At 43.1% G+C, this 26,044-nt stretch overlaps 1 protein-coding gene across 3 annotated transcripts in view; it reads left to right on the top strand.

Annotated features, from left to right (window-relative positions):
• The window catches only part of LOC147013772 (uncharacterized), a 103,697-nt gene extending 82,673 nt beyond the window's left edge, over positions 1-21,024 (top strand). For all 3 annotated transcript variants that reach the window (XM_085850982.1, XM_085850981.1, XM_085850980.1), the window contains 3 exons: positions 1,656-1,754; positions 12,911-13,032; positions 20,622-21,024. In XM_085850982.1, the coding sequence (XP_085707108.1) occupies positions 1,656-1,754; positions 12,911-13,032; positions 20,622-20,669 (269 nt within the window). In that variant the 3' untranslated portion in view covers positions 20,670-21,024. The remainder of the gene's footprint in view (positions 1-1,655; positions 1,755-12,910; positions 13,033-20,621) is intronic.
• The last annotated feature ends 5,020 nt before the right edge of the window (positions 21,025-26,044 follow it).

Genomic DNA, 26,044 nt, shown 5'->3' with positions numbered 1-26,044 from the left:
AAATTAGTCCTAAAATGCCTCTGCACTCGAGTCACACGTTTGAGTTCCGCATACAGTCGCACCACTTTACTTTTTGCCTTTCGTCAAACAACTCCTCTCACCCATGTCTGAAGGATTAGTGAAAGTTATATTTCCAGACTTTACTTTCTCTTATTCTTCCATCTCCAATTTCCAGCTTACCTGCAACAAAAGAAGAATAAGAAGATAAAAGTCATCTTTTTGTGGCCCACCCAGTTCACCAATCTGCTTCCATTTTAGACACCATTCGAGTCAATAAAAATAGGACCCCTGGACCTGTAGCTTATCTGGTCCCTAGCCCAATGTTGTAACCCAAATTTGGTAGCATTCAAACTGGTGGGTCTGGCGAAGATTTTTGAATGAATTTACCGAGTCTGCCATTTTGACCTACTTAAAGTCACGTGACCGGAACGAGCTTTGCAATTCCCGTTTCCAGTGAGACGGCGAACCTTGCTGCCAAATTTCAGCCGGATTAGCCCAGCAGTTTGGCCAGAAAAATCGAAGTAGGAGACGGATGGACGGATGGTTCACGATGACAATATCTTTTCTGGAATTCAAACTCCAGATAAGCTAAAAATAAACCACGATCCAAGTTATGGAAATCTTAAAATTACTTCAACAGGATCTTGGGTTGATGTATCGATTATGTTTAAGCAGGCATTCAATTTCTTCTTTTTGTTTAACCAATGTACAACAAGGTACTCTGAGAAAGATTTGTTATATCCATGAATGTGGGGAGGATACTTGCAAAGCATAATTGCATTGCAAAAATGCCTTTGAGCTTGAATTTTGCATTTTTATCACTTTATATCTTTTTATCTTGCCAAAACGAAGTTTTTGCAAGATATGTTAGTCAGCTTGTATGTTTTTTTTATTTTTTGTCTGTAATCACGTATCGATCACTCTGCAGAGCACAGTTATCATTGGAAATTTTTGTAACTTCGCATATCAGAGTCCTATAGAGGTCCCTTTCAGCGCATAAAATTTTCAAGGTCAAAGGTCAAGGTCACTTTGTCGCAAATCAGAGGAGTCGACGAAACCCTTATTTTTTGAGTAATTTTGATCGGATCGTCTTCAAACTTCATGGGAATATAGTTCATGGTCTGGCGCTCAGCTGATTAATTTTTGGTGGCGATCGGCCTTGACCTTCATGGCTAGCGCTGGTGGTCGAAAGTTTTTGACCCCAAGGTCAAATTTTTAAATCTTAGATACCATATCGAGTAATACCTCATATGAAAGCGCTTGATAAGTGCTTTCCAGATCTGTCAAAAGTTTGACGCTATGACGTCATCAAATGACGTCATGACGAAAAAACGGATTTTTAATGAAAATTTTATTTCCTCAATTCTCATCAAAATCTCTTGATATTTCATGTACAACGGTCCTGGAGAGATACCATTAACCGTACGAAAATATAAAGGTCAAGGTAAAAGGTCAAGCATCAAGGTCGACGAAACCCTTATTTTTTGAGTAACTTTAATCGAATAAATAAGTCACTCATGTTCACATTTTGGCAAGATACTGGTCACCCTGGGGGTGACATTGGTTTATTTTGTTGTTTGCCTGGTTATTTCTTGAGTGCGGCCTTGTTTTCTTTTTTGAGTGTGGCCTTTTCAATTCCTATCTTATGCCCGTAGCTTTGAGCAAGGAAGACGAACCAGCAGTAAAGAAGATGAAGGTTCCAACAAACAGCCAGCCCCAGCCAAAGAGTCCAAGCAAAGGGAATAAACCAATAGGTAATGGATGTCTGATCAGTCATATCTCCACTTCCTCGACACCATCGTTTCAATCAAAATGCTTCATATGCTTCATATGCTTCCATGTCATTAAAATGTTCCTTGATAAGCTAGGACCCTTTGATGATTGGAAACTCCTTTAGCCAAGTGAAATTTGCTTCTAAAAATAGTTATTTGTACCTGTTAAATATCTGTACTGTATTTGAATATCAAAACGGTGGATTGTATATTAATATGATAGTAGTTGATGGTTTATGTTGACACATTTTAGACAAGCAGATAACCCGGCACCAGTTCTGTCACCTCTCGTCTGCCTCCCCCCGCCCCGGTCATCTCTTAATCTCTGTCCTCTCTTCCCCCTTCTTTCTTCATATCCTCAACTTCCCCCATGCCCCCAAACCACAAGTCAGCAAGGCCCTACCCCAAAGCCTCAACTTTCCTTCTCCACCTCTGTTCCTTTTCTCCAACCCCCCAACATCGTTGCAGCTCTGGCCTCTACTCCCCCTTTCTTCTTCAAGTCCTCAACCTCCCCCCCACCCTTTCAACCCCAACTCCACATAATCATCACTAATTGTTAAGACTGCTAAGGTTTCTTGGTGAAGTTGATGGACGAAAAGGTAATTATCCGTTGGACAAAATTAACCGAGTATTTTGTGGTTAAAATAGTTTATACTTCAGGTGCGTGTGCAAACCAACGACTGAGACTAGAAACCACCTGTATGCACAACTTGGGCAAAAAAAATACACATAATTCCAAATTGCATTTCATGAATATCGATATTTGAAAGCGTCCACATGCACCGTAACCAGGATGTCTTAAATGAGTTATAATTCAGTATTGTACGTGCTATAGTTTTGATGTTTATCTCGCTCAGACAATCGAGCAACTTGCGTATGTGTAAATACATATGTACAGTCATCCCTCGTTTATTGCGGGGGTTATGTTCCACCCCCCCCCCGCTCTCCACCCCGCGAGAAGTGAAAATCTGCGATGAATGGATGCCTCCCAAAAAAAATAGACTCGTCTGGTCTGGTCGGCTTGACAATGATCGGGTTCGAGGTGCCGGAGATCGACTCGTCTGGTCTGGTCGGCTTGGCAATGATCGGGTTCGAGGTGCCGGAGATCGACTCGTCTCGTCTGGTCGGCTTGGCAATGATCGGGTTTGAGGTGCCGGAGATCGACTTGTCTGGTCTGGTCGGTTTGGCTGTGCTCGTCCAACCGCGGCAAACCTTTTTCCTTCCCGAAGCATATATCGAGCACTTTAACCTTCTCCTGGAGCGGCAGGACCTTCCTCTGGCACTTCGGTTCCTTGCCAGAAGCCTAAGAAGGTGCAGGGCGTTTGGGCGGCATCGTAGGGCTTGGAGAAAAAAAATGTAGAAAATGTTCGAAGTTCACAAGCGAAACTTTGTCTCGTGCGTTATGTGACTGGTCGAGCACCACACGTGATAATATATTGCTTAAATAATTTATATTTTATATATTATTACCGTGATATACCAGGGGAATCCGCAGAAAAAATTAGTTAAGTTCCAAGGGAAACCCCGCGATGAACCGGGGGCACGATAGGTGAACCGCGATATTGCGGGGGATTACTGTATATATGTGTGTGTGTGTGTGTGTGTGTGTATATATTGTTGCGGATTCGCGCCCGCCGGCGTGCGAGTGGCCACGTAACTCGAATCGCGGCACGTCGCCCACCGGACGGACAATTCTGTCGTGACCCTCTCGGACTAACGCCAGGAACTAGTCACGGGTGGGCCTTTCGGCCTCACCACGATCGTGCCAATCGGGCCCCCGCGTGGGATAGGGTTGTTCGCCAAATTCGACCTACCTAAGTACCCACACGGAGGGTAGACCGGGCGATCGCACCTCGCCGCAGGTCGACTCCAGACACGGGCCACTTAAGCGACCCGTTCCGTACTATCGGGATAATCGAGCGGTGTTATCGTCGACCTCGACGGTTCCGATTAATTATCGGGCGTATTAAGCCCACTACCAACCCTTTACGTGAAGCAAGATGGAGATTCAATCAAAGAAAAGACGAAGCGAAACGGGAAAACAGTTCAACATAATTCACATTTATTCCGCGGCACACGGAGAGCACACATATACAATTACAACAATTATGCACCAAAAGCAGATGTTACAAAAGAAACACAACAATGCAGATCTACTACCGACTACGCGAGCACACAGCAACACTTACACAGTTTTACTTTACAGACGGTGCCGACAACACATTTACTCAAAAGCAAAAGAAAAGGGCCACCCTCAAAGACAAGGGGGCAGACGGGGCCTGTGGGCCGCGAGACTGGGTGGATCCTACCCGTGTCTTGTGATGAGCCGCAAAATGTGGCGGCGCCCCGACTCCGCGCTCCTGCGCGGGTTTCGTTGGCACTGCTTGGAGTGGGGTGGGAACGGGGCCCCCTTTCGCACTATCTCAGCGCGGGGGGAAAAAGGGGGGAATTGTTGATGCTCTGGGGAAAGAGGATAGCTGGCTTGCTTGGGTCCCGCGACGAGCGACTCCACTGCGACCTCGTCGCTGACCGCCGTCTTCCTTTCCTCGGACCCGAGCTATCCGGTCCCCCTCCCCAATTCTCCTCAGCCGACTGCAGCAAATCACCTCGACCACGCTCCAGGCTCCAGGCTTCCCCTCTCTGCAGTTTCCCGACAGACTCCGAACCCTGACAGACTGCCACTCTCCAGACCCGACTTGACTCACGGCTCCACAGACCGCTCCTCTCCAGACCCGACTTGACTGCCTCGACCTTCCTGACTCCAACTCACTGCCTCCAACCTTCTCTCCAACTCAAAACTGACTAAATTTGCCCCGCGCTCGGCGCTTTATAGTCCGACAGGAGAACCCATATGCAAATTTCTGGATCAGAACGAGCTCGGGGGTGGAGCCACGCTCGCCCATTGGACGGAGAAAAAGGGGCGTGAGTCTCCCCTGATCCTCGAATTTGCATATATCGATTCTACTCCGACGCGCCTGGAGGCGGGGCCAAACCGCCCCGCGCTTGCTGATTGGACGGATCAGAAGTGGGCGTGTATCATTCCTGATCCGACTTCTCCTCGGAAAGGCCGCTATTTGCACCCGCGGCTCGGCGCGCGTCCCGCACGAGGCCAGGACAGCCTGACGCTCGGTGCCCACAAGCGGTGCGGGAATGGCCGCAGAAGGAGAGGCGAAGGTGGTGGAGGGTCTAAAGTGGCGGTCCCTGGCCACGGTGACGCTTGGAATGGTGGTGATGCGATGGTTGCGGGATGGTGTGCTGTGAAGGTAAAGGTCGTGGCCGTTGGCGTTGTTGTTGTTGTGAAGCGGCGTTGCGGTTGGTGGTTGTTGTGTGATGGCGGTTGAGACGTGGTTGGTTCAAAATAAAGATAGAACAGAAAAACGGCTATCTTAAAGGGCCGCAGCCCGGATGAATCACATTTATTCCCTCTAAACAACGGGTTTGGGGCTAACTACACATGTACTTACAGAGATATCTCACCTACGGGACCTGAATGGTGGTTTGCGAATTTCCTCAACCGCAACAATATATATATATATATATATATATATATATATATATATATATATATATATATATATATATATATACATATACATATACATATACATATACATATACATATACACATTGTTACGCTTGTAGGGGTAGATGGAGGAATTTCATTGCAAAGTTAGGATTGTATGGCGTTGCTTGGTCCATGGACTTGTGGGAGAAATCACAATGTAAATTAAGTGGAGAAACTGTGAGCTCAAGTGTTACTTGACCACACAGAGTGTGGTGCTGTGTTAATTCGATGGGGATTGATTCCAATTTCCCCCAGTAGGTAATTGCCCCCTGTGACCTTTTCCTACGTTTTTGCATTTACAATCCAGCAATAGAATTAAGTTCTTATAACAACCACCACCAAGCTGCATGTCCAAGCAGGCAAGAAAGCCCCGCCTCCAGGGGTGACGGTTGGCGAAACCACGCCCCCGGAGTTGATGATTAATGGGTGTGACATCAGAGAGATGGAAAAAAGAAAGTGAGTTTTGGGACAGTAGTTGTGAGCACACATTGGAGGAACGTGGCTGAGAAGAGGATCTCGTTTTTGCTCTGCTCTCGGCATGTCAAAATGACTGCGCGATTCTTGTGTTCGTGCTGGTGAATTTGCATCGTGCTGGGCAAGAAGCTCGTCATTGACTGTTCGGCAGAACTGTGAAGTGTGTACGTTTCTGAGGAGGGAAGAAGAGCGTGCCTCTTGGCCTCAGAGATCGTCTCGTGTGGTCGAAGAAGGTGGACAATCGTTGAGCGAACCTGTGGCAAGAGAGGAACATTCGGAATATTCGTTCATGAGAAGCCGCGTGGTGGTTGGTGAGCCCTGGTGTTGAATACCGCCTCACAAATTACCTCGTGCACGTTTCCCGTGCAGAGAGAGGCTTGGCACCATTTTGAGTGCATCTTCCTGCGCAGGACGATGCGGCTCGATTGCCAAGTTCAATAAAGACTATATCTGGACAAAGCTAAATGCCAGATTAAAGGGAGGATTTTATTTTGTTTCATTCCCCCCTTGTGTGTTTGAAAGTCCGTGTGTAGATGCACCTTGACCTTAGGCTTTAATTGACCTCACGTTTTATTATTACATTTTGAATGATTACCCTTGTAAATACTTGATCTATTTTCATTAAATCCCTGTGTTTATTTTAAGTTGCTGGTGTCCGTGTATCTGTTGGTTTAAGATAAACCCCCTTGTGCTGTGCATCCATCTGCTCCGTCCGTGCTGCCCTTCCCCTAAGTGTAGTGGCAGAGTTCCAAATTGGGCCCTAAAAATGGAGATAGCTTGCACAACTTTAGAACAAGACAAAATAGGTATCATTTTGTTCATTTGGATGTCTGCTTAAAGAAAAATGATGTTGTACTCGTGAAATCTCCTGCTGACATGGCGTATTAACCCCTTACTTGCAGCATACATGAAAAACATGAAAAATTCAAGAAAATTCATGAAAAGTTTGGCGCTTGTGTTCGGATTTGCTCTATCCATGTTAAAAAAAAAAAGTGTTGTTTTAGACCATTTCCTTTTGATTCTTAATATTTTGAAGCCATTTCGATCCAAATGTAGAGTTGCAAGGTCACACCCAAAAACCCTGCGTTGACCCTTCAGCCCCTATTACGGGAAGCTTTTTTTTAAATAGTTTTCATCTTCTGAGATTCCTTGATTTTTTTTTTTTGTTTGTTTTTTGTTCAAGTTGCCTCCCATAGAATATGATAGATGACCAAGCCTGGGTATAGATGTCACTACCAGCTTTCATTCTTTTGAAAAACAATGAGTTGAAACCATTCATGACTAAACAGTCAACAATGGCAATGAATTGTCTTGCAAAGTAGGATTTCCTGTTCTCAAGAACAAAGGGGAGGCAAAGGTAAATCTCTTTACAACATTTCAAATGAGGAGAGAGTGGAATGATGTTTTTGAAAAAAGCATGGTTTTGACATACAGTGGGGAGAACAAGTATTTGATACACTGCCGATTTTGCATGTTTTCCCACTTACAAAGCACGTAGAGGTCTGTAATTTTTTTATCATAGGAACACTTCAACTGTGAAAGATGGAATCTAAAACAAAAATCCTGAAAATCACATTGTATGATTTTAAAATAACTAGTACGTGCCCGTAAAAAAAATAAAAAATAAAAAATAAAAATAAGAAGAAATAAATAAACCACACAGGCCATTTCTTCGTTCTCACGTGCCCATACGTGCGTGACCCGGAAGTTCGATATTATTCACAGTTACGATTATTCGCAATTTATTTTTAATATTCAATTAGCGCCAACGTATTTTACCTTTTCGCAATGTCGTGGCAAGGAAAAACAAAAAGAGAAGAGAAGAGAGAGAAAAAATTTACTTCCTGGTTCGGAGCATACCAGCACTCTGATGTTCCCGAAATTTATACACTGTCTAATATGAAAACGATCATAACTTGGGCCATTGTGTTTATCTATAAATGCGAATAAGAAATCGAGAAATTATTAGAATACACGAAGTCATCACTCTCCGGAAGCCCGTACGTTGTAACCCGTAATGGGGAACGTGGCTGTGCTTCCCTTCCCCATCGGCCACGCCCACGCAACAACGTGTCTTCCCATTGGTTTGGTAAATAAATGGCCATAACTTGGGAAGCACTTGTCCGATTAATATCAAACCTTGAAAAGGCACATCCTCAGGTCCCCAGCAATATACCTGGCAAGTTTCAATTAGATCGGACCAGAGGTTGTCGAGAAACAGCGGACACACACACACACACACACACACACACACACACACACACACACACACACACACACACACACACACACACACACACACACACACACACGCACACACACACACACACACACACACACACACACACACACACACACACACACACACACACTGCTGGAATTATAGATAGATTAATTTGCATTTTATTGCATGAAATAAGTATTTGAAACATGAGAAAAACAGAACTTAATATTTGGTGCAGAAACCTTTGTTTGCGATTACAGAGATCAGACGTTTCCTGTAGTTCTTAACCAGGTTTGCACAGATGCAGCAGGGATTTTGGACCACTCCTCCATACAGATCTTCTCCAGATCCTTCAAGTTTCGGGGCTGTCGCTGGGCAACACAGACTTTCAGCTCCCTCCAAAGATTTTCTATTGGGTTCAGGTCTGGAGACTGGCTCGGCCACTCCAGGACCTTGAGATGCTTCTTACGGAGCCACTCCTTAGTTGCCCTGGCTGTGTATTTCGGGTCGTTGTCATGCTGGAAGACCCAGCCACGCCCCATCTTCAATGCTCTTGTTGAGGGAAGGAGGTTGTTGGCCAAGATCTCGCGATACATGGCCCCATCCAGCCTCCCCTCAATACGGTGCAGTCGTCCTGTCCCCTTTGCAGAAAAGCATCCCCAAAGAATGATGTTTCCACCTCCATGCTTCACGGTTGGGATGTAGTTCTTGGGGTTGTACTCATCCTTCTTCTTCCTCCAAACACGGCGAGTGGAGTTTGAACCAAAAGCTCTATTTTGGTCTCATCAGACCACATGACCTTCTCCCATTCCTCCTCTGGATCATCCAAATGGTCATTGGCAAACTTCAGACAGGCCTGGTCATGCGCTGGCTTGAGCAGAGGGACCTTGCGTGCGCTGCAGGATTTTAATCCATGACGACGTAGTGTGTTACTTATGGTTTTCTTTGATACTGTGGTCCCAGCTCTCTTCAGGTCATTGACCAGGTCCTGCCGTGTAGTTCTGGACTGATCCCTCCCCTTTCTCATGATCATTGAGGCTCCACGAGGTGAGACCTTGCATGGAGCCCCAGACCGAGGGAGATTGACTGTTATCTTGAACTTCTTCCATTTTCTAATAATTGCGCCAACAGTTGTTGCCTTCTCACCAAGCTGCTTGCCTATTGTCCTGTAGCCCATCCCAGCCTTGTGCAAGTCTACAATTTTGTCCCTGATGTCCTTAGACAGCTCTCTGGTCTTGCCCATTGTGGAGAGGTTGGAGTCTGATTGATTGAGTGTGGACAGCTGTCTTTTATGCAGATAACGAGTTCATACAGGTAATGAGTAGAGAATGGGAAGGCTTCTTAAAGACAAAACAAACAGGTCTGTGAGAGCTGGAATTCTTACTGGTTGGTAGGTGATCAAATACTTATTTCATGCAATAAAATGCAAATTAATTATTTTAAAATCATACAATGTGATTTTCAGGATTTTTGTTTTAGATTCCGTCTTGCACAGTTGAAGTGTACCTTATGATAAAAATTACAGACCTCTACGTGCTTTGTAAGTGGGAAAACCTGCAAAATCGGCAGTGTATCAAATATTTGTTCTCCCCACTGTACATGTACTTTCACTTTCATTCTATGATATGCCAATTGAGTCAGAATAACATACACACTTCAAGACTCTTTGGCTACCGGTACTTAACCCCTTTGGGGCCAAGGCCAGGTTACAAGTTTGCTGATTGTGAATTACCTTTCCCCTTTTCCTTATCTGTTTAAAAACAATACCCATATACTGATAATTTCTGATCACCTCAGTCGAGACATCTGTTGTGAATAGCGGTAACTACATGTTACGGTAACCCGCTAATTTATTGATAAATGTACCGCACTTTAAATGTACAAGGAAAAAATTGTTGGGATGGGACAGCTTCCGTACATGGTCTTGAATAGGTCGTGTGGTCAATTTCACCCTGAGGAAAGGTGCACTGCTGCATTAGCTCATCACTAGATATGTGACTGGTGAGTATTCCCAGTGCTTCAAGTCGATGTACCAGACTACAAAGTCCAAGAAGGGCCATGAAGAATTTTGTGCAGCCCGAAAAGCAAAGACCAAAATTACGTTTCCAGGATAAAGGGGTATATTTCTGATCAATGCCAGAATCCGTTCGACCTTGATTCAGTTCCAGCTAAACTGGTGAACATTACCACTGGCCAAGTCGCAACTGAGAAAGTAGAGAAGTCGTTGACAGAAGGTCCTGAAAACGGGAAATCCATGATTGAGAATTTTGTCAAAGAGAGAATGGTAGAGAGGTCTACAGGTTTCTGGGAGCCAATCCATAAAACACCGCTTGCAACTTTCGCTTCAATGAAAGTATGTCTCAAGAATGACAAAGATAGAAGCTGTTGATTGACACAGAGGTGCTGTTTCGGAGGTTGCTTGCAGTGTCAAAATACCGTGAAATCGACATGTGTGAAGTCCTGCAGTATGAGTTAGCAGGGGTACCCACGTCCATGTTTCATGATGATGGCAAAATGAGGAAGATGAATAAGTCGGATCTTGCTGACAAACTTGAAGAGAATAGGCCCGAGATTGTAGTTCTTCCACCAGCATCTGTAAACACAGATGCCTACCTCATTGATGGCATGGCCATGATCTAGGCTCTAAATGACAACCATTTCAAAACCTTCGATGATGTTGGAAAGCTTGTACTGAAGCGACTCATCAGGATTTTGAACAATAGAGATATGGATGTTGATGTAGTGACTATAGTGTTTGATAGATATAACCAGGAGCTTAGCATCAAGTCGTCAGAGAGGGAGCGTCGTGGAACCTCAGATGCTGGGAGTACCATCCTGATACAGGGTAACAGGAATGTTCCCAACTATCGATGCTTTCTGAAGTCGGCAGCAAATAAGGCAGGTCTTGCAGCATTCATCTCTGATTATGTTTGCACGAATGGTAGTGAGTTGTTGCCTGCGGGGAAATCAGTCATTTCAGCTGGAGGATTCAAAGAGGGTGAACTAGTGAGAGAGGTAAATGAAGATGGTGTGTCAGACATCCATGATCTGAAGTGTACCCATGAGGAAGTGGACACTCGCCTTCTATTGCATGCAGTGAACTTGTCAACCCATCACTCAAGAATCATCTTGAGATGTGATGACACTGATGTCTTAGTGGTGTTACTTTACTACTGGAGTCGAGGGATGTTGTCTAGTGAGGTCTTCATGCATTGTGGACATTCTGGAAAAGACATTTCAAGAGAACGCTACATCCCGGTCCATGAAATAGCTCGAACACTTGGTCAAGATGTGTGCAACGTCCTACCCGCAGTCCATGCACTGTCTGGTTGTGACAGTACAGCTTCCATGTACCGGATGGGAAAGAAGACCGCCTATTCAGTCCTTATGGAAAATGCCAAAGCACTGCAAGGTTTCGGGAACCTCCAGGATGAAGAGTCATTCACATCATCTGCAATGGACTTTGCCTTGCTAATGAATGGAAAGAAAGCAAAAAAACAAGCATCATTGAATGATTTGTGCTCTCACCTTGCCACTACCACAGACAAACCAGCCTCGCAACTACCTCCCACGGAAGACGCCTACAAGCAACACTCCCTTCGTGCCCGATATCAGACCGTGATATGGTGTCAGAGTCATATTGCTAGGCCAGAAATCGCGGGTCCTGTCGGTCATGGATGGCATATGGACAATGTGAATGGTCTTCAACCTGTCTTCTGCATGAATGAATCTGCTCCTGCTGAAGTAAGGGATGTTTCACATTTGTATTGTACAGACAAGAACTGTGAAGGTCTGAAATGCCAATGCTTGCAAGCAGGCCTAGAGTGCATACAGATCTGCTCCTGTAGGTCAGACTGCAGTAATCCATTCAATAGGAAGCCAGAGGAGATGGAAGGTGAAACAGATGGTGGAGATACCCAAGATCCCTTTTCTGATGATTTGAGTGCTGGTAATCATTCTTCTTGTTTTGTACTGAAGGATATTAAGCCTGAATATAGGACCATTAATTATGCAAGTTGATCTGTTAGTGAATAATGTACTAATCCCATTGTGGTAAAAGGCAAAGCCCTGGAGAGAAAGTGATAGGTTGTCCCAAACCTGACAGTGATTTCCGATCCTGAAAAATGGACTATCTCGTATTGTCTTGATAAAGCTTAACGTATTTCACGGTACATAAAGAGTTAAATTCACTTGTAATCTTGATTATGTATTATTTGGAACATACAATTCCTGTGTGAAGTACCTGACAACATGCTATGACAAAATTATCGGCTCTGCTGGAGCAGTTAATCAAAGCTGTGTTCAAGTGTTCAGGGTAAAGTGCTGGAATGGGGGGGGTTAAAGGATTAACAAAGATCGTAGCACAAAAACAGTTGCTCAAGTACATCAGAACAGCATATATGTGAGTATTGAGTGTTTCTACCATTCAGTGAGAATGAAAACCTATGCGGGAAATAAATTTCTTATATTTTCTTCGATTTCCATATTTTCAATGTTTCTGGATGCAAGGGGTTAAATATGCCATGTCAGCAGGAGATTTCACGAGTACAACATCAATTTTCCTTAAGCAGACATCCTAAGGAACAAAATGATACCTATTTTGTCTTGTTCTAAAGTTGTGCAAGGTATGACAAAAATTTGGCCCCTGAACCACTGCACTACCTCCCGCATGCACCATAATCTCCTAGGATCACGTGTTCGCCTTTTCGGAAAACCGCTCGGCGATCCGGCCTGGTCGGTGTTTGTACCATCGTATGTTGCAATTGCTTGAGAACTTTGATAGTTTAGTCTTTAAAGCTCTTTATTACAATGTGAATTGACCTTTGCCATAATTTATTGAGTTGCTACAGCCTTGATCAAACTTTTATCCCTCAGGCCTTGAATTTATTGTTCCCAAAACTGGTTTCTATTGCCGCCTATGCTGCCTGTTCTACACCAAGGAAGATATTGCAAAGAAGAATCATTGCAGCAGCCTCATTCATTACAAGAATGTACAGGTCAGTGTTACCCCTTCGTTTGTTGTGATATATTCTTGTATTTTTTTGCTTGCAATTTTGTCCCTTTGTTTATTAAATACTAGCAAATACAACCCGTCACTTCGCTGACGGACAATATAGGGGTTCGGCGGCAGAGAGCGAGGGACACAGAGACAGGCACAAACACACAGACATGGCAGGTGTAGGGTGAGACGGGGGAGGGGAGAGCTAGAAAGTGGGGGGGGGGAGGTGGGGAGAGCGACATCTCACAAAATGTTTCTATTCACTGTGTGAGAGACAGACAGACAGCGAGAGAGTGACAGAGGTGTGGAGGAGAGTGCTGCATTTTATGAGGGGACGTAGAGTGAGAGAGAAGGGTGGAAGGGGGAGGGGGTTATTAAAAAAAAGGTGAGGGATGGAGGTGGGGCTAGCAAAGAGAATGATATGTGACGCTTAATGACCAAACACAAAAAAAAACAAACACGTCAAAACAGCTGTACACACAACAGAGTTTATCATGTAATCTGCTGCCACATCTGCAAAAACTTTGATATTTCAGTTCCAGAAAATTTGTGGGAAAATGAACCAAAGGCAATCACTGAAAACATTGAAGTACCGCTCACTTATAACCTAATGATCCCATCGGACGAGAACATTGAAAACAAAGCGTTGCGACCAGATATCATACTGAAGTACAAAAAAAAAGGAGAGGGCGGCATTGCTAATTGAAGTGTTAATACTTGTGATTTTGGATTAATGATGCAGAAGCCAAGAAAATGACCAAATACCAAGACCTCAAGAATGAAGGGAAAAGATCCTGGAAGCTGAAGAATGCCATTTCGTTGTACCAGTGATCACGAAAAACCTCACACACAGAGATATTAAAAGCCATCCCTGGGAATATTATAACAAACGAACTGCAGTTGGAAGCTGTCCTGGGCTCAGTGACGATCCTTAAGAGAGCTCTCGGCATTAAACTTTGAGAACAGAAAACTTCACAGCAAGGTCCATGAATCGTGACCTCCCTTACCGAAATGAAGGTGGATACATTGAGCCTGCCCTGGGAGGACTCCATTCTACATTCTGAAACCCCATTATAGATACAAATCAACAACAACCACACACACACACACACACACACACACACACACACACACACACACACACACACACACACACACACACACACACACACACACACACACACACACACACACACACACACACACACACACACACACACACACACACACACACACACACACCAAGTTCTGTTATATTAATACAGTTTATATACGTACACACGCATAAAATACATAAAAACGACAAACACATATTTGCCTTTAAACAGAGTTCTTTGAAAGAGGAATTCAATTGGGAAATTAGTGGAATTAAATTCAAAAATATATCAAAACACAGAACACAAAATGGTGATCTGTGCTCTGTCTTCACATCCAGATCATGGCAAACACCTGGTCGGATGGACCTCATTGTTTTTATGCATGTATCGATGTTGAAGTGAGGGGTGGATTATATTAAAAGGTGATCACAAAAGAAGGTAAAACAAAACGATATTCTGTAAACATAAAATTGCGCATTTTCAGCTGATGAGACACCTCCCGAGGCACCAACAGGACGGCATCCTCAGCGCCCAATAGGGGTGGAAATGTACATGTCGAATCGATGTTTCATTGAGAGCATGGGTACTTTTACCGAAAGGAACAACCAAGCAGCTTGGAGAGTGCTTGCTAAGTGGCTCAAGCACTCACGAAACGGTTGATAAGAAACGGCTCGTTTGGCACACGATTAGCAACACGTTAAACAAACACCTCCTGGAGATTCCTGGAATGCTTGTAAGTTCGATTCTGGAGCTAAAATGTAATTTTCCCTAGTGTTTTTCCCGAAGAGATTTCCCTAATTTTCCCTCAGAGATACGCGTGGTGATCGCTCACATGTGCGGAAATGAAATAAAGCAACGAATGCTGACGTCTCCGGGTGTTTATAAGCATTGCAATATACCCAGCGATTCGTAGCTATGATGAACAGGCATTCAATAATATGAGTGAGGAAAGTGGAAAAAAAATCACTATCGTTAAATCATTGCGGCCTGTTCCAAGGCATTGCATGGTTGAGCATGCCAAAAAACATGGCGGCTTCAGACCCCAGCGAGGTTACCCAGGAAACGCCTTAATACACAGAGAGCGAGGTGGCCAAGTATCGCCTCATGTAGGATATAATTAAATAAGGCCGTTAATTATCTTCAAAAGGTGTGTTTTAATTACCCCAAACACCCAATTTTCACTCTTGCATTCCCTTGGAGTTTTCTTGGTATGCATGCAAAGTTTCAGGCTGCTCGGTTTTATGGTTTTGGAGTTATGGAGGATGGACGCACGTACACACACACACACACACACACACACACACACACACACACACACACACACACACACACACACACACACACACACACACACACACACACACACACACACACACACACTGCCTTTTATTATTATAGATTGTCTTGTTTGCCCATGCAATTGGAAGAGGCTGTGGTTCGATTCCCATAAGTTATATTTATTTTTGAAGTCTCCTTCTAGCTTTGCTACTTAATGCCTTTCCTCATGGTAGTAACGTATGCACGGAGAGGAGTAGGTACCCCCCTTTGTGTTCGTGTACATTTGGGGGTGAAAGCTAAAACTCCGTCTGCATACATACTCTGTGGTTATATTATAATGTTGAATGTTCGTGGATTATTTGGTTGCAGTTGCCATGTAATCCCATGAATCAGGTTTACCGTCTTATATTTTGGGATTATTGAAACCCTCCAAATCACACCCAAACATAAACCTGCATTGTCCCGGAGAATAAAGTAAAGACTAGTAATGCCCAACCCCCGTCTCTTAGCTTACCTGCCGTGGTCTTTCGGCATGTCCATCACAACCTCTTAATCTAATGGCCTCTTGGTCTTCTGGCCTCTACGCCTCTGCCTCTCAGTCTCTTTTCTTCTTTACAAATTACTTCACATTAAACCGCACAATTCACATCTCCCAATGACAGATTGGAAAATCAAGGTTTCCTTCTCTGCTTACCTGTAAAGGATCATTTATTGGTCTAACACCTGGAAGAATTATTTCGATTCATGCAAATCTCTCATTCTCGCCCTGTCTAGGGAAGGACTGTCACACTAACTTGGGGATGTTAAAAGACTGCATGTGAAATCTGCCCCTTTTGCTTGGGGGCCCAGAATACTGCCAGCCAGCATTTGAAATGTGAAAAAATAAGTTCAACTTACACAGTGATGCACTCGGGTACAGGGGCATATCTACGGAAAATAGCACCTCCGGCAAGCATTGAAATTGTGCCCCTGTCCAAACATCTGACACCCATCTTTTCAATAACTTTACCATAATATCAGCTCAAAAGTACAACCCATGCTTGTTAATCTTTCAATTAACAAATAATGGCACGACATGAAAATTACAACTGCACCTTCTTTGCTTTCACTGATGCAAATTGGTCTATGATGTGTTCAGTCCGTTTTTTTTCTTCAGTTTCTTCTCTTTCTACACTCAGCAGAGCAAGATCACAGAGTCTGCCTTGTCCCATGGAGGCTCTCAAATACGAAAGTATTAGTTTTAACTTGCTGAATGATCTCTCACAGCTGGCGATGGAAACTGCGATGGTTAGCATATCTGAATAGCAATGCGAAGATCGAGGAAGACGTTCTCATCTCCATACTGAACAATAAATTTGAGAAGCTCTTCAGGTCTTGATATTTTCATGTTGGCCTGACTTGATAGCAACATTCTGCAATCCAAAATCTCTTCATTCAGTTGCTGTCCATCAACATCAGAGCTTGTACAATTTGCCCAAATTTTCACTCTTTTTAGATCGGTACTGTCGGCGCCGTAACAGTCCCTCGACATCGAGAAGGAACCCAAACTTGGCGTCAGTGTCGGGCAAACGAGGGAACCTTTCATCCATTTCTATGTGAAGACTGTCTGGTATTCCCTTCATGACTCTTTCCATTTCCTCCTTGGCTGTTAACCCAGCGTCTCTCGAGTTCTCATCAACCATTCGTTTCTTTCGTCTCTGACATCTTTCAACTTCAATATTCCATTCTTGACAGAGACCGAGTCCTGCTCAGTGCCCCCCCCTCCTCCGGGCATGTGCCACACCTGCTATACCTTAGGTACGCCACTGCTCGGTTACACCTGGAATATTTGACGTCAAGACATACTTGGCCAGGAAGTAGGGACAGTAGGTTTTAACTTTTTACCTCAGCAGCATACATGCAATCATGTTTTCCTTTGTCCTCGTGGGTATTTCTTAAACAATTGGTTATTACCTCCGCCACCGAAGGGGGAAGGATGTTATGTTTTCACGTCTGTCTGTCTCACTGTCTGTCTGTTTGTTTGTGTGAAGGATATCTCAAAAAGTTGTGGACGAATCCGGATGATATTTTGTGGACAGGTTCGATGTGTGACAATGACGAACGCATTCGATTTTGGTGAAGATCAGGATCCGGATCTGACTACGAGAACTTTTAAAGCGATTCTTAACCATTGAGAGATGGGGCTAAATTAATTTATAGCACGATATCTCAAAAAGTTGCATACAGATTCGGGTGAAACTTGGTGGACAGGTTGGGTGTATCGCAAGGACGAATTGATTCAATTTTGGTGAAGATCCGAATCCAGATCTGGATACGAGAATTATTTAATTTTTGAAGTGATTCTTCACCATTGAGAGATTCTTCACCACCATTCACCTTCACCACCATTCACACCAAAAATGTAATGGGCCCGATATGTTCTTGTGCATCAGGCATTACGTGGCGGAGGTTTGCGCTCTACCGAGTGCCCTTCTAGTTTTATATGAATCGGGTGTGCTTTAGAAGGCCTGCGTCGATTATCGATTTCAAAGCTTATATACTGTACATGTCATTATCACGTGTGTCAATATTTGTGTGTATATAATGTTTTCATTGCTTGTGCCAATTATAGCCAAGCGGCGCACATGCGATCATTAAGACTACACTCTTTTTAAAATTTATTTCGTGAGGAGGTTGGTATGAAGATTCAAGCTGATGCATGTGGGTGGGGATTGAAGGAGTAATGGCATGGAAGTAAAAGTATCGGGAGAGATAAGCAAGCAGGTCATCAGAGTGGAAAGATTGGAGGGCTGGATATTTATGGCATGGTTGGTGATACAGAGGTAAATGGTGTGTGTTATGTCAGTATATGGAACACAAATGGGAAGGACGGGGGTGGAGAAGCAGCAATTCAGGGATGCATTTGAGAGGATGTTGGGAAGGCTTGGAGGAAGAGTGGAAGAACTTTAGGGGAATTGCAGGTGTGTTGTGTGGAAGGTCGTCAGGAAAGGGTGCATCGTCGAGGGTTGGAAACCAAATATGGTGGACGGAGGAGGTAGCGAAGGCGGTTGGTGAAAAAATGAGTTTTGGAAGAGCATAGAGAAGATCAAGGATAGGGGGAGACAGCCGGATGAGGGGTTACTATACCTGTATGTGGAGAAGAAAGCAGCGAGGAGAGCTGTGGATAAGATGAATGATAGGGAAGAGGAGGTGCACAACAAGTTCAAAGAAGATGGTGGGGAGGAAGTTCATGTATAAATTGGCTCATGACGGATGAGGATAGTAATGACATGAAGGTGTGGGGTGGGGGGGGGAGGGTGCTCATTAATTGTCATTGCATGCACTGACCTCCACCCTGATTGCACCGCAGTCCCTCTCGTGATATCCACCAATCATTCGAGAGTGACGGCTATACCAAACAAAGGACATGCTTTTTTAGCCTAAACTCACGGGCCAGTCCTGCGAGCGTGCTCGAGTGCGATGGCAATATTTACTGAGCTGGCAAGCCAAGCACTCACCTGTGACCTACGATTAATGGTTATTGACTTTTTTTCTTTAGAAATTACCTTGCAAAAATAAAGTAAGTGAAGGAAAAAACCGAACCCTTTTTAGCTCGCCTGTTCGAAGAACAGAGAGCTATAGCGATACCCCCGGCGTGAGAGTCAGCGTGAGCATGAGTGTGAAAATGTTAAAGTTTTTGGTGCAAGTTATTTTTTCCTTTCTAATGTTTTTATCTACCACACTATTTTTTATACGCCCGATATATATGTATATATGTATATGTATATATATATATATATATATATATATATCTATCTATCGAGGCGTATTATGTGATACCGGTCCGTCTGTCCGTCTGTCCGTCCGTCCGTCCGTCCGTTCCTGTCCGCACTCTAACTCCCAAAGTTTTCAACTTTCACGTTTCATATTCGGTACATAGGTACAGACTGTGGAGACGGTGTGTTGCGACGTACGTTCGTCATCTAAAGTGGTTGCCATGGCAACCAGGATGCTGTTTTCCATGTAGTCGCACAATTCTGTATCTACCTTCTTGTCCGGGCGTATATTGTGCTCACTTGCGCTCTTGTTACTGATTGCAATATACAAATACATATATTGCTTTAAAATTATTTGGATCAGACTTCACTGCAATGCTTTATAAAAAATGTTAATTATCAGACTAGTCTTTTAAAAACGATAAATGTATAAACAGGCGAGCATTGGGTGGCTTTGACACCAACTCTGGTTATTCTCCTTATCAACCAAATTATTTATCGTGCGAAAAAAATTGCCACAATTTGTAAAGATCGAGAGCATGTTTGCTGTGAGTTACCGTGTGTCAGTGACATGTTCGTCAGATATTAATACGTAATATACCATGATGTATTTTTGGAACCTGCTTGAAAAAAAAACAACTTATTGATTATACCGGCATGAGCCCTCTGATATATCTGTCGAAAAAAATCGATACCGACGTTGCTTAACGGTCGCTGGTTTTATTTATTTATTTGTTTATTTCTTTTCTTTCAGACTTTTGTATTGTTTTCATGGTTGATTCATTATTGCTTGGCCAAAGATGAAGCAGAAACCAATGATCCTTTATTTATTCAGGATATAGTTTGACCTCCATGATCACTGTTTTCCTCCTCTTCTCTGCTTGGTTCAAATTGGATTGTCTGTGAGCCCAAATGATTTATATAAATGTAAATTAAATAGGTACTATCGTAAAGCAATAAGAATAAATAATTGTTTTGGAAAACACCGGCTGCTTCGCTTGCCACGTTCGCGTCGATGTGAAACTCACCCTCATGTTCGGAAGGTTTTTGTTGTGTATAAATGTGAAGCCGTGTTGGAGACCGCACATTGACTGTTGTCAACTGTGGCTGATGACTATCTTGTTTCTTCTCTCTACAAAAATAAAAAAATCATTTTCAAATTCTTTGATTTTTAAATTTTTATCACCATGGTGATGTCCCTGATCGTGCCACACTTTTCTCATCCCCAATCCTCCCCCCTTTTTTTTACACCCAATAAAATTTGGTTGTTAGCTTGACGGATCTATTTGATCTGGTGTTCGTGTGGCCGGGCATCATTTGCCGAATGGCCTCCTGGGTTAAATTCCTGTCAAATTTCCTTGTTATTCCTTGTAAAGTTCGCTTTTTCTTTTCCAACAATCACTCTTCTTGTTTGTTATGTAATCCTTATCTTTTTTTTTGTTTTTTGTTAATTACAGAAACATCAAGCGCAGATGCAGGAGAAGGCCACGCCTGTCTCGAATTGATGCGGCACACTGCACTTGCTGGTAATCCGACCATCATTGGTCTAGTTACTACATACGCTAGAGCAGGATGATTAAAAATCTTTGTTTTTACTTTGTTCCATAAATGGCATTTCATTGTTTGATGTGGGTTAAGCAGTTTATGCTGTGACAAATGTTCATGCTTTGATCAAAGTACTCTGCCGCGAGTTATTTTTTTTTTTTACTCTCTTGCAAACTGCTTTCATTGCAAAGTTTTTACATCGAAGAATTTGGCTTTATCAATGATTATTTCTTTTCTCTGTAATATGGTAGATACCTGAGTTTTGTTTTGTTTTGTTTTTCTGTGGAATAAATTTGAATGAAATTTTCCTGTAAATGTTTCTTCACAAATATTACTTGTCATATCATCGAGCATTATAAACAAAGGGACTTTCCTTTGTTTGGGAGGTTATTCAAGGTTGGTGTGGACTCTTTCCCATCCCCTCCTCCCCTGCCCGCCCTCCCCATTCCCAAAGGAGCTGATACTCTAGGTCCCCTGCCTTTTGCGTGGTACGAGGAATAGATCTGTGTAATATGAAAGCAAAATCATGAATGGTTTTTGAAATATCATGTACACAAGTGAAGTTGCTAACAATATGGTTGCCATGGCAAAATAATTTAGCCCATCACTGCCGTGATCTATTCAGGTTGAGAAGATGTCATGAGGAATAGATGTTTGCTCTATGAAAATTAAATGTTCAACGGTTTTTGAAATATTACGTGCACAAAAGTACACGATCAGATGATGGATGGACAGCGTCAGTCGGACGCTCATTTTAATGTGCCCTGTCTCTGACCTTGTCGGAGCGGAGGGAGACAATATTAGCGTAAGGATTACTCGGATCTTCCCAAACCATTTCTGTGAAAATGTTTGGCACAGTTGCTTTGTGAATGGGAACTTTATCATGCAGTAAAGTGGAGCCCTGAGACAGCACACCTGGCTGTAGTCTGTGTTGCTTCCTGCATAACAAGTCAGTGTTGTACCGAGCATTAACTGTTTTTAACTGTGACTGATGATTGAACCTTAATTTTTTTTTTTGGTGGTTGGGGAATAAGAATGTACCGACTCCATGTGCAGGTTTGCTTGGACTGTGGTGTGAAATTTTGGACACAGGTCTCATGACAGGTTACAACCTTCTGAAATAAATAATCTCCTTCCATCTGGTAACGTTTGCAGAGCTCTTTTGAAGTGTTCACTTGAGATGCCTTTTGACCAAACGATGAGGTCTTTTGGTACTTATCTGGCACTAACCGTATTGAATTTCAAATGTGAATGAATGTTTCCACATTTCCGATACCACAATACAATTGTTCTGCAATTTCAGATGTTATCATTTGGTGCTTTTCCAAAATGTTCTGTTCCATTTATTTTTACCCTCGCCGAAGGAGAGGGTATTGCATTTGGGTGTCTGTCTGTTTGTTTGTTTGTCCGCACAGAACGTTTGTGGTTTTCTCCGCAACCACTTGTCAGATTGAGACGAAATTTTCACCATTGGTGCGACGACTCATGTAGAATGTTTAAATGATAATTATGACGTCATAGGTCACGTGGTGTGACAGCCATATTGGAAAAACGGAAACACTTTGGACCTCTGTATCTCTGAAACTGCACCAAGGAAAAAATTGAAACTTGGTGCACAGCAAGTACTCCTCATGGGGAATGAGTGTGATTTAAAAAAAAAATGACGTCATAGGTGCCTTTGTTATGACGTCATAATTGCATATGTAGAACGATACATCCGATCAGTATGAAAATTTTTGAGGGTCATCTCGGAATAAAATGGTCCACCAAAACATTTTTGATAATGTCATCAGTCATGTGATTTGGCAGCCATATTGTTTTCTTAAAAATTAGAAAAAACTTCAAAAATCTCTGAAATGGCTGAACAGATTGAGGTGAAACTTTACACATATGACCGCCTACCATGAGAAACAAAAGGTTCACACCATATGACATCATAGGTCATATGGTTTGGCAGCCATATTAGATTTAAGAAAAAATATTAAATAATGTTTTCTCTTGAACCCCCTTAAACAATCAATGTGAAACGTCACAATTGTGGTCTAGTAGTGATGCAGGTACTTGTTGTTTGCTCTTGGTTGCGGCAGCAATAGCTCACCTTCTCTTCGCGAAGGACACCATGGGGTGTTTAATGTGAAGACTCCGTTCTCCGGCCCGGCATTAAGAGAGTCAGTCGAAGAGGATTCACCAAAATGCAGTTTTATTGAAGGACCACACGCCAGCGGAGGTGATGTTCGCAGCTCAACCAGCATTTTTAGAGAGCTACCAAAAGCACACTGAGTTTTACATTCAAAAACTCTCCCTTATATGTATTGTATCTTGAATTCCAATCTATCTCTGGTTATACTCTAACCCTGGTTGGTGTGACAAGAGCTTCGAATGTGTACTCAAAATATGAGCAAAAAGTTTTCCTGCTCTCCCACAAGGGAGGGTGGAACAGTCAAACAGCTTATCTTAGGGCCCAGTAATTTCTCTTAGGCAATTATCTGGGCTTGTTTTCACTGTAAAAGCAAAACCCTTTTAGTTTCCCAAGTGTGGGCTGTGTGAGGTGACTAGAATGAGCTAACTCGTGGAAACTGTGGGGCTGAAGCTGTAGAGTTTTTTTTTAAATGCATTACAGAGTATATAAAAGTTGACCATCATCTCAAGGAGATGGGGATGGGCCTGGCATCTGCCTGGGGGATGGCCAGACGGAGGCCCCTGGAGTACCGGTGGAAAGTGGATGCAGCGACGCGTTGTTCTGGCACATGCTCCCATACCTGACCTGACCTCTATAAAATGGGTTCGAATGCCTACATCTAACTAATATATGTGTATTAATGATTGATCAGATGTGACCATAAAATAGCACTCCTCACAGTCCCTCCTTGGTCACATTTGACCATACTTCGCCATTTCCCCAAGCTCACCAAATCGGTGGGCCTTCATTTGATGGCTGAGTTGACCATCCCTAGGCTCCGCCCCCCTCAAACGATATTTGCAAATGCCATGAACAGCTAATGACAACCTCCAAATGAGAACCTTCCCGACTACTGGTGGCCCAGGTTAGCATCTGTCCTCACTGCCACATGCCTCACATCAATGTGAATTAAATTTCCTTTATTCAGAGTAGTATGTTGGTAATGTCACACCAACTGCAACAATATTATTTCGGTAATTTCTACAAAACACTAATTGCAACAATATTATTTAGGTATTTCTACAAAACACTAACTCAACATAAACACTTTACATTAGATCACATTTGCTCCATACACAATGAACCCCTTTGTTCATTCATCGGACACGTTCTCTCAGCTTCCATCTGAGCTGGTTTATTATCTGCAAGTAGTTTTCATATCTCCATCTCTTTACTTTATCGATTCCGTACTTATCACTGATAACTTTCAGCGTTGTTCCTCTTGGTAACTCTGTGTTCTTTCCCATTTTTCGTTGTTAACTTATCGACAACCTGATAGCTTTGAAACATTTTCTCCTTCTAGTACACGGAACCAGGGGTCCCATTATGATCGACAGCCTTTAAGCCTTCTTCCAGGACTTCCACCTATCTGTCTTTCACACACCAACTCAGAAAACGGGACTCGAACCTATTTTCTCCTTATTTCACATGGATATTTCGTATCCTCTTCATTCAACAACCTTATTTCATGTGGCCGTACTCCCCTACCACAGAATACAGGACTCAAACCTGATTCTCCATATTTCACTTGGATATCCTTATCCTCCACCTTTCCTGGTCACCAAATACCACCTAACAGCCCCTTGTGATCAATCAATAAAACCGCATTTGACTCTCCTCATGTGTTTACCATTATTAGTTTGTCACCTCAGCAGAACCTGGAGCCGCGTTCAAAGGAACTCTCTCCGCTGGGTGTGCAGTGATTACCTAACTAGGGCTATCCTTTTGCAGGTGCCCGACGTGTTGCGCAGCACGTACCAATTAGCTGAGACCCTTGTAAACACTGTACACCAAGCGGCACTCCTCCTGTCCACAGCTTCAGTGTCCGTGAGTTCCCGTCTGGGGTGCCAATTGTGAAGACTCCGTTCTCTGGCCCGGCATGAAGAGTCAGTCGAAGAGGATTCACCAGAATGCAGTTTTATTGAAGGACCACACGCCAGCGGAGGTGATGTTAGCAGCTCAACCAGCATTTTTGGAGAGCTACCAAAGCCACACTGAGTTTTGCATTCAAAAACTCTCCCTGATATATATTCTATCTCTAATTCCAATCTATCTCTGGTTATACTCTAACCCTGGTTGGTGTGACAAGAGCTTCGAATGTGTACTCAAAATATGAGCTAAAAGTTTTCCTGCTCTCTCACAGGGGAGGGTGGAACAGTCAAACAGCTTATCTTAGGGCCCAGGAATTTCTCTTAGGCAATTATCTGGGCTTGTTATCACTGTGAAAGCAAAACCCTTTTAGTTTCCCAAGTGTGGGCTGTGTGAGGTGACCAGAATGAGCTAACTGGTGGAAACTGTGGGACTGAAGGTATAGTTTTTTTTTTTAATGCATTACAGAGTATATAAAATGGGTTCGAATACCTACATCTAACTAATATATGTGTATTAATGATGGATCAGATGTGACCATAAAATAGCACTCCTCACATTTAACACCCAATGTTAGCCCAATGTTTAACCCAATGTTAGCTAATTCCTGACGGTCATACTTTTTCAAGATTCTACATATCCATGGACATTGATGGGAAAAGAGTACTTCACTACATTTGCCCTCATCTCCCAGCCTTAAAAACAAAATAAGGTTTTTTTTATATGCCTTCGCTGACAGTCATTGGAGGCATTGTGTTTTTGGGTTGTCCGTATGTACGTCCATCCATGCTAATTTTCTCTGTTTTCTCTGCAACCGCTTATCTGATTTACACAATTTTCACCAGAGTTGTGACTACTCATGTGGAATGTTTTAATGATAATTATGACATTATAGGTCACATGGTGTGGCAGCTATATTGGAAGAAAAGGAAAAACTTTGGACCTCTGTATATCTGAAACCGCTCCATGGAAACAATTATTGAAACTTGGCACATGTCAAGTACTCCCCATGGGAAACGAGTGTGATTTCATGATGATGTCATAGGTGGCTTCGTTATGACATCACAATTGCATACTTCGAACGCTTTATCCGATCGGTGTGAAAATTTTTGAGGGTCATCTTGATAGGGAATACCACAAAATAATTACTAAATAACTAATTGAATGAGCTAAATTGTATGGAGGAAAAAATTGATGACTTAATCGGTCACGTGGTTGGGCAGCCCTGTTTTTTTTTTAACAAAAACCTTCAAAAATCTTCTTCTCCAAAACGGCTGAAGAGATGGA

The sequence above is a fragment of the Eptatretus burgeri genome, chromosome 13 (genome assembly GCF_056783735.1).
Source record: "Eptatretus burgeri isolate ZD-2024b chromosome 13, Ebu_testis_v1, whole genome shotgun sequence".
In the NCBI taxonomy this organism is placed as follows: Eukaryota; Metazoa; Chordata; class Myxini; order Myxiniformes; family Myxinidae; genus Eptatretus; species Eptatretus burgeri.
Note: the sequence above shows the minus strand (reverse complement) of the source record. Positions and strands in the feature narration are given on the sequence as shown.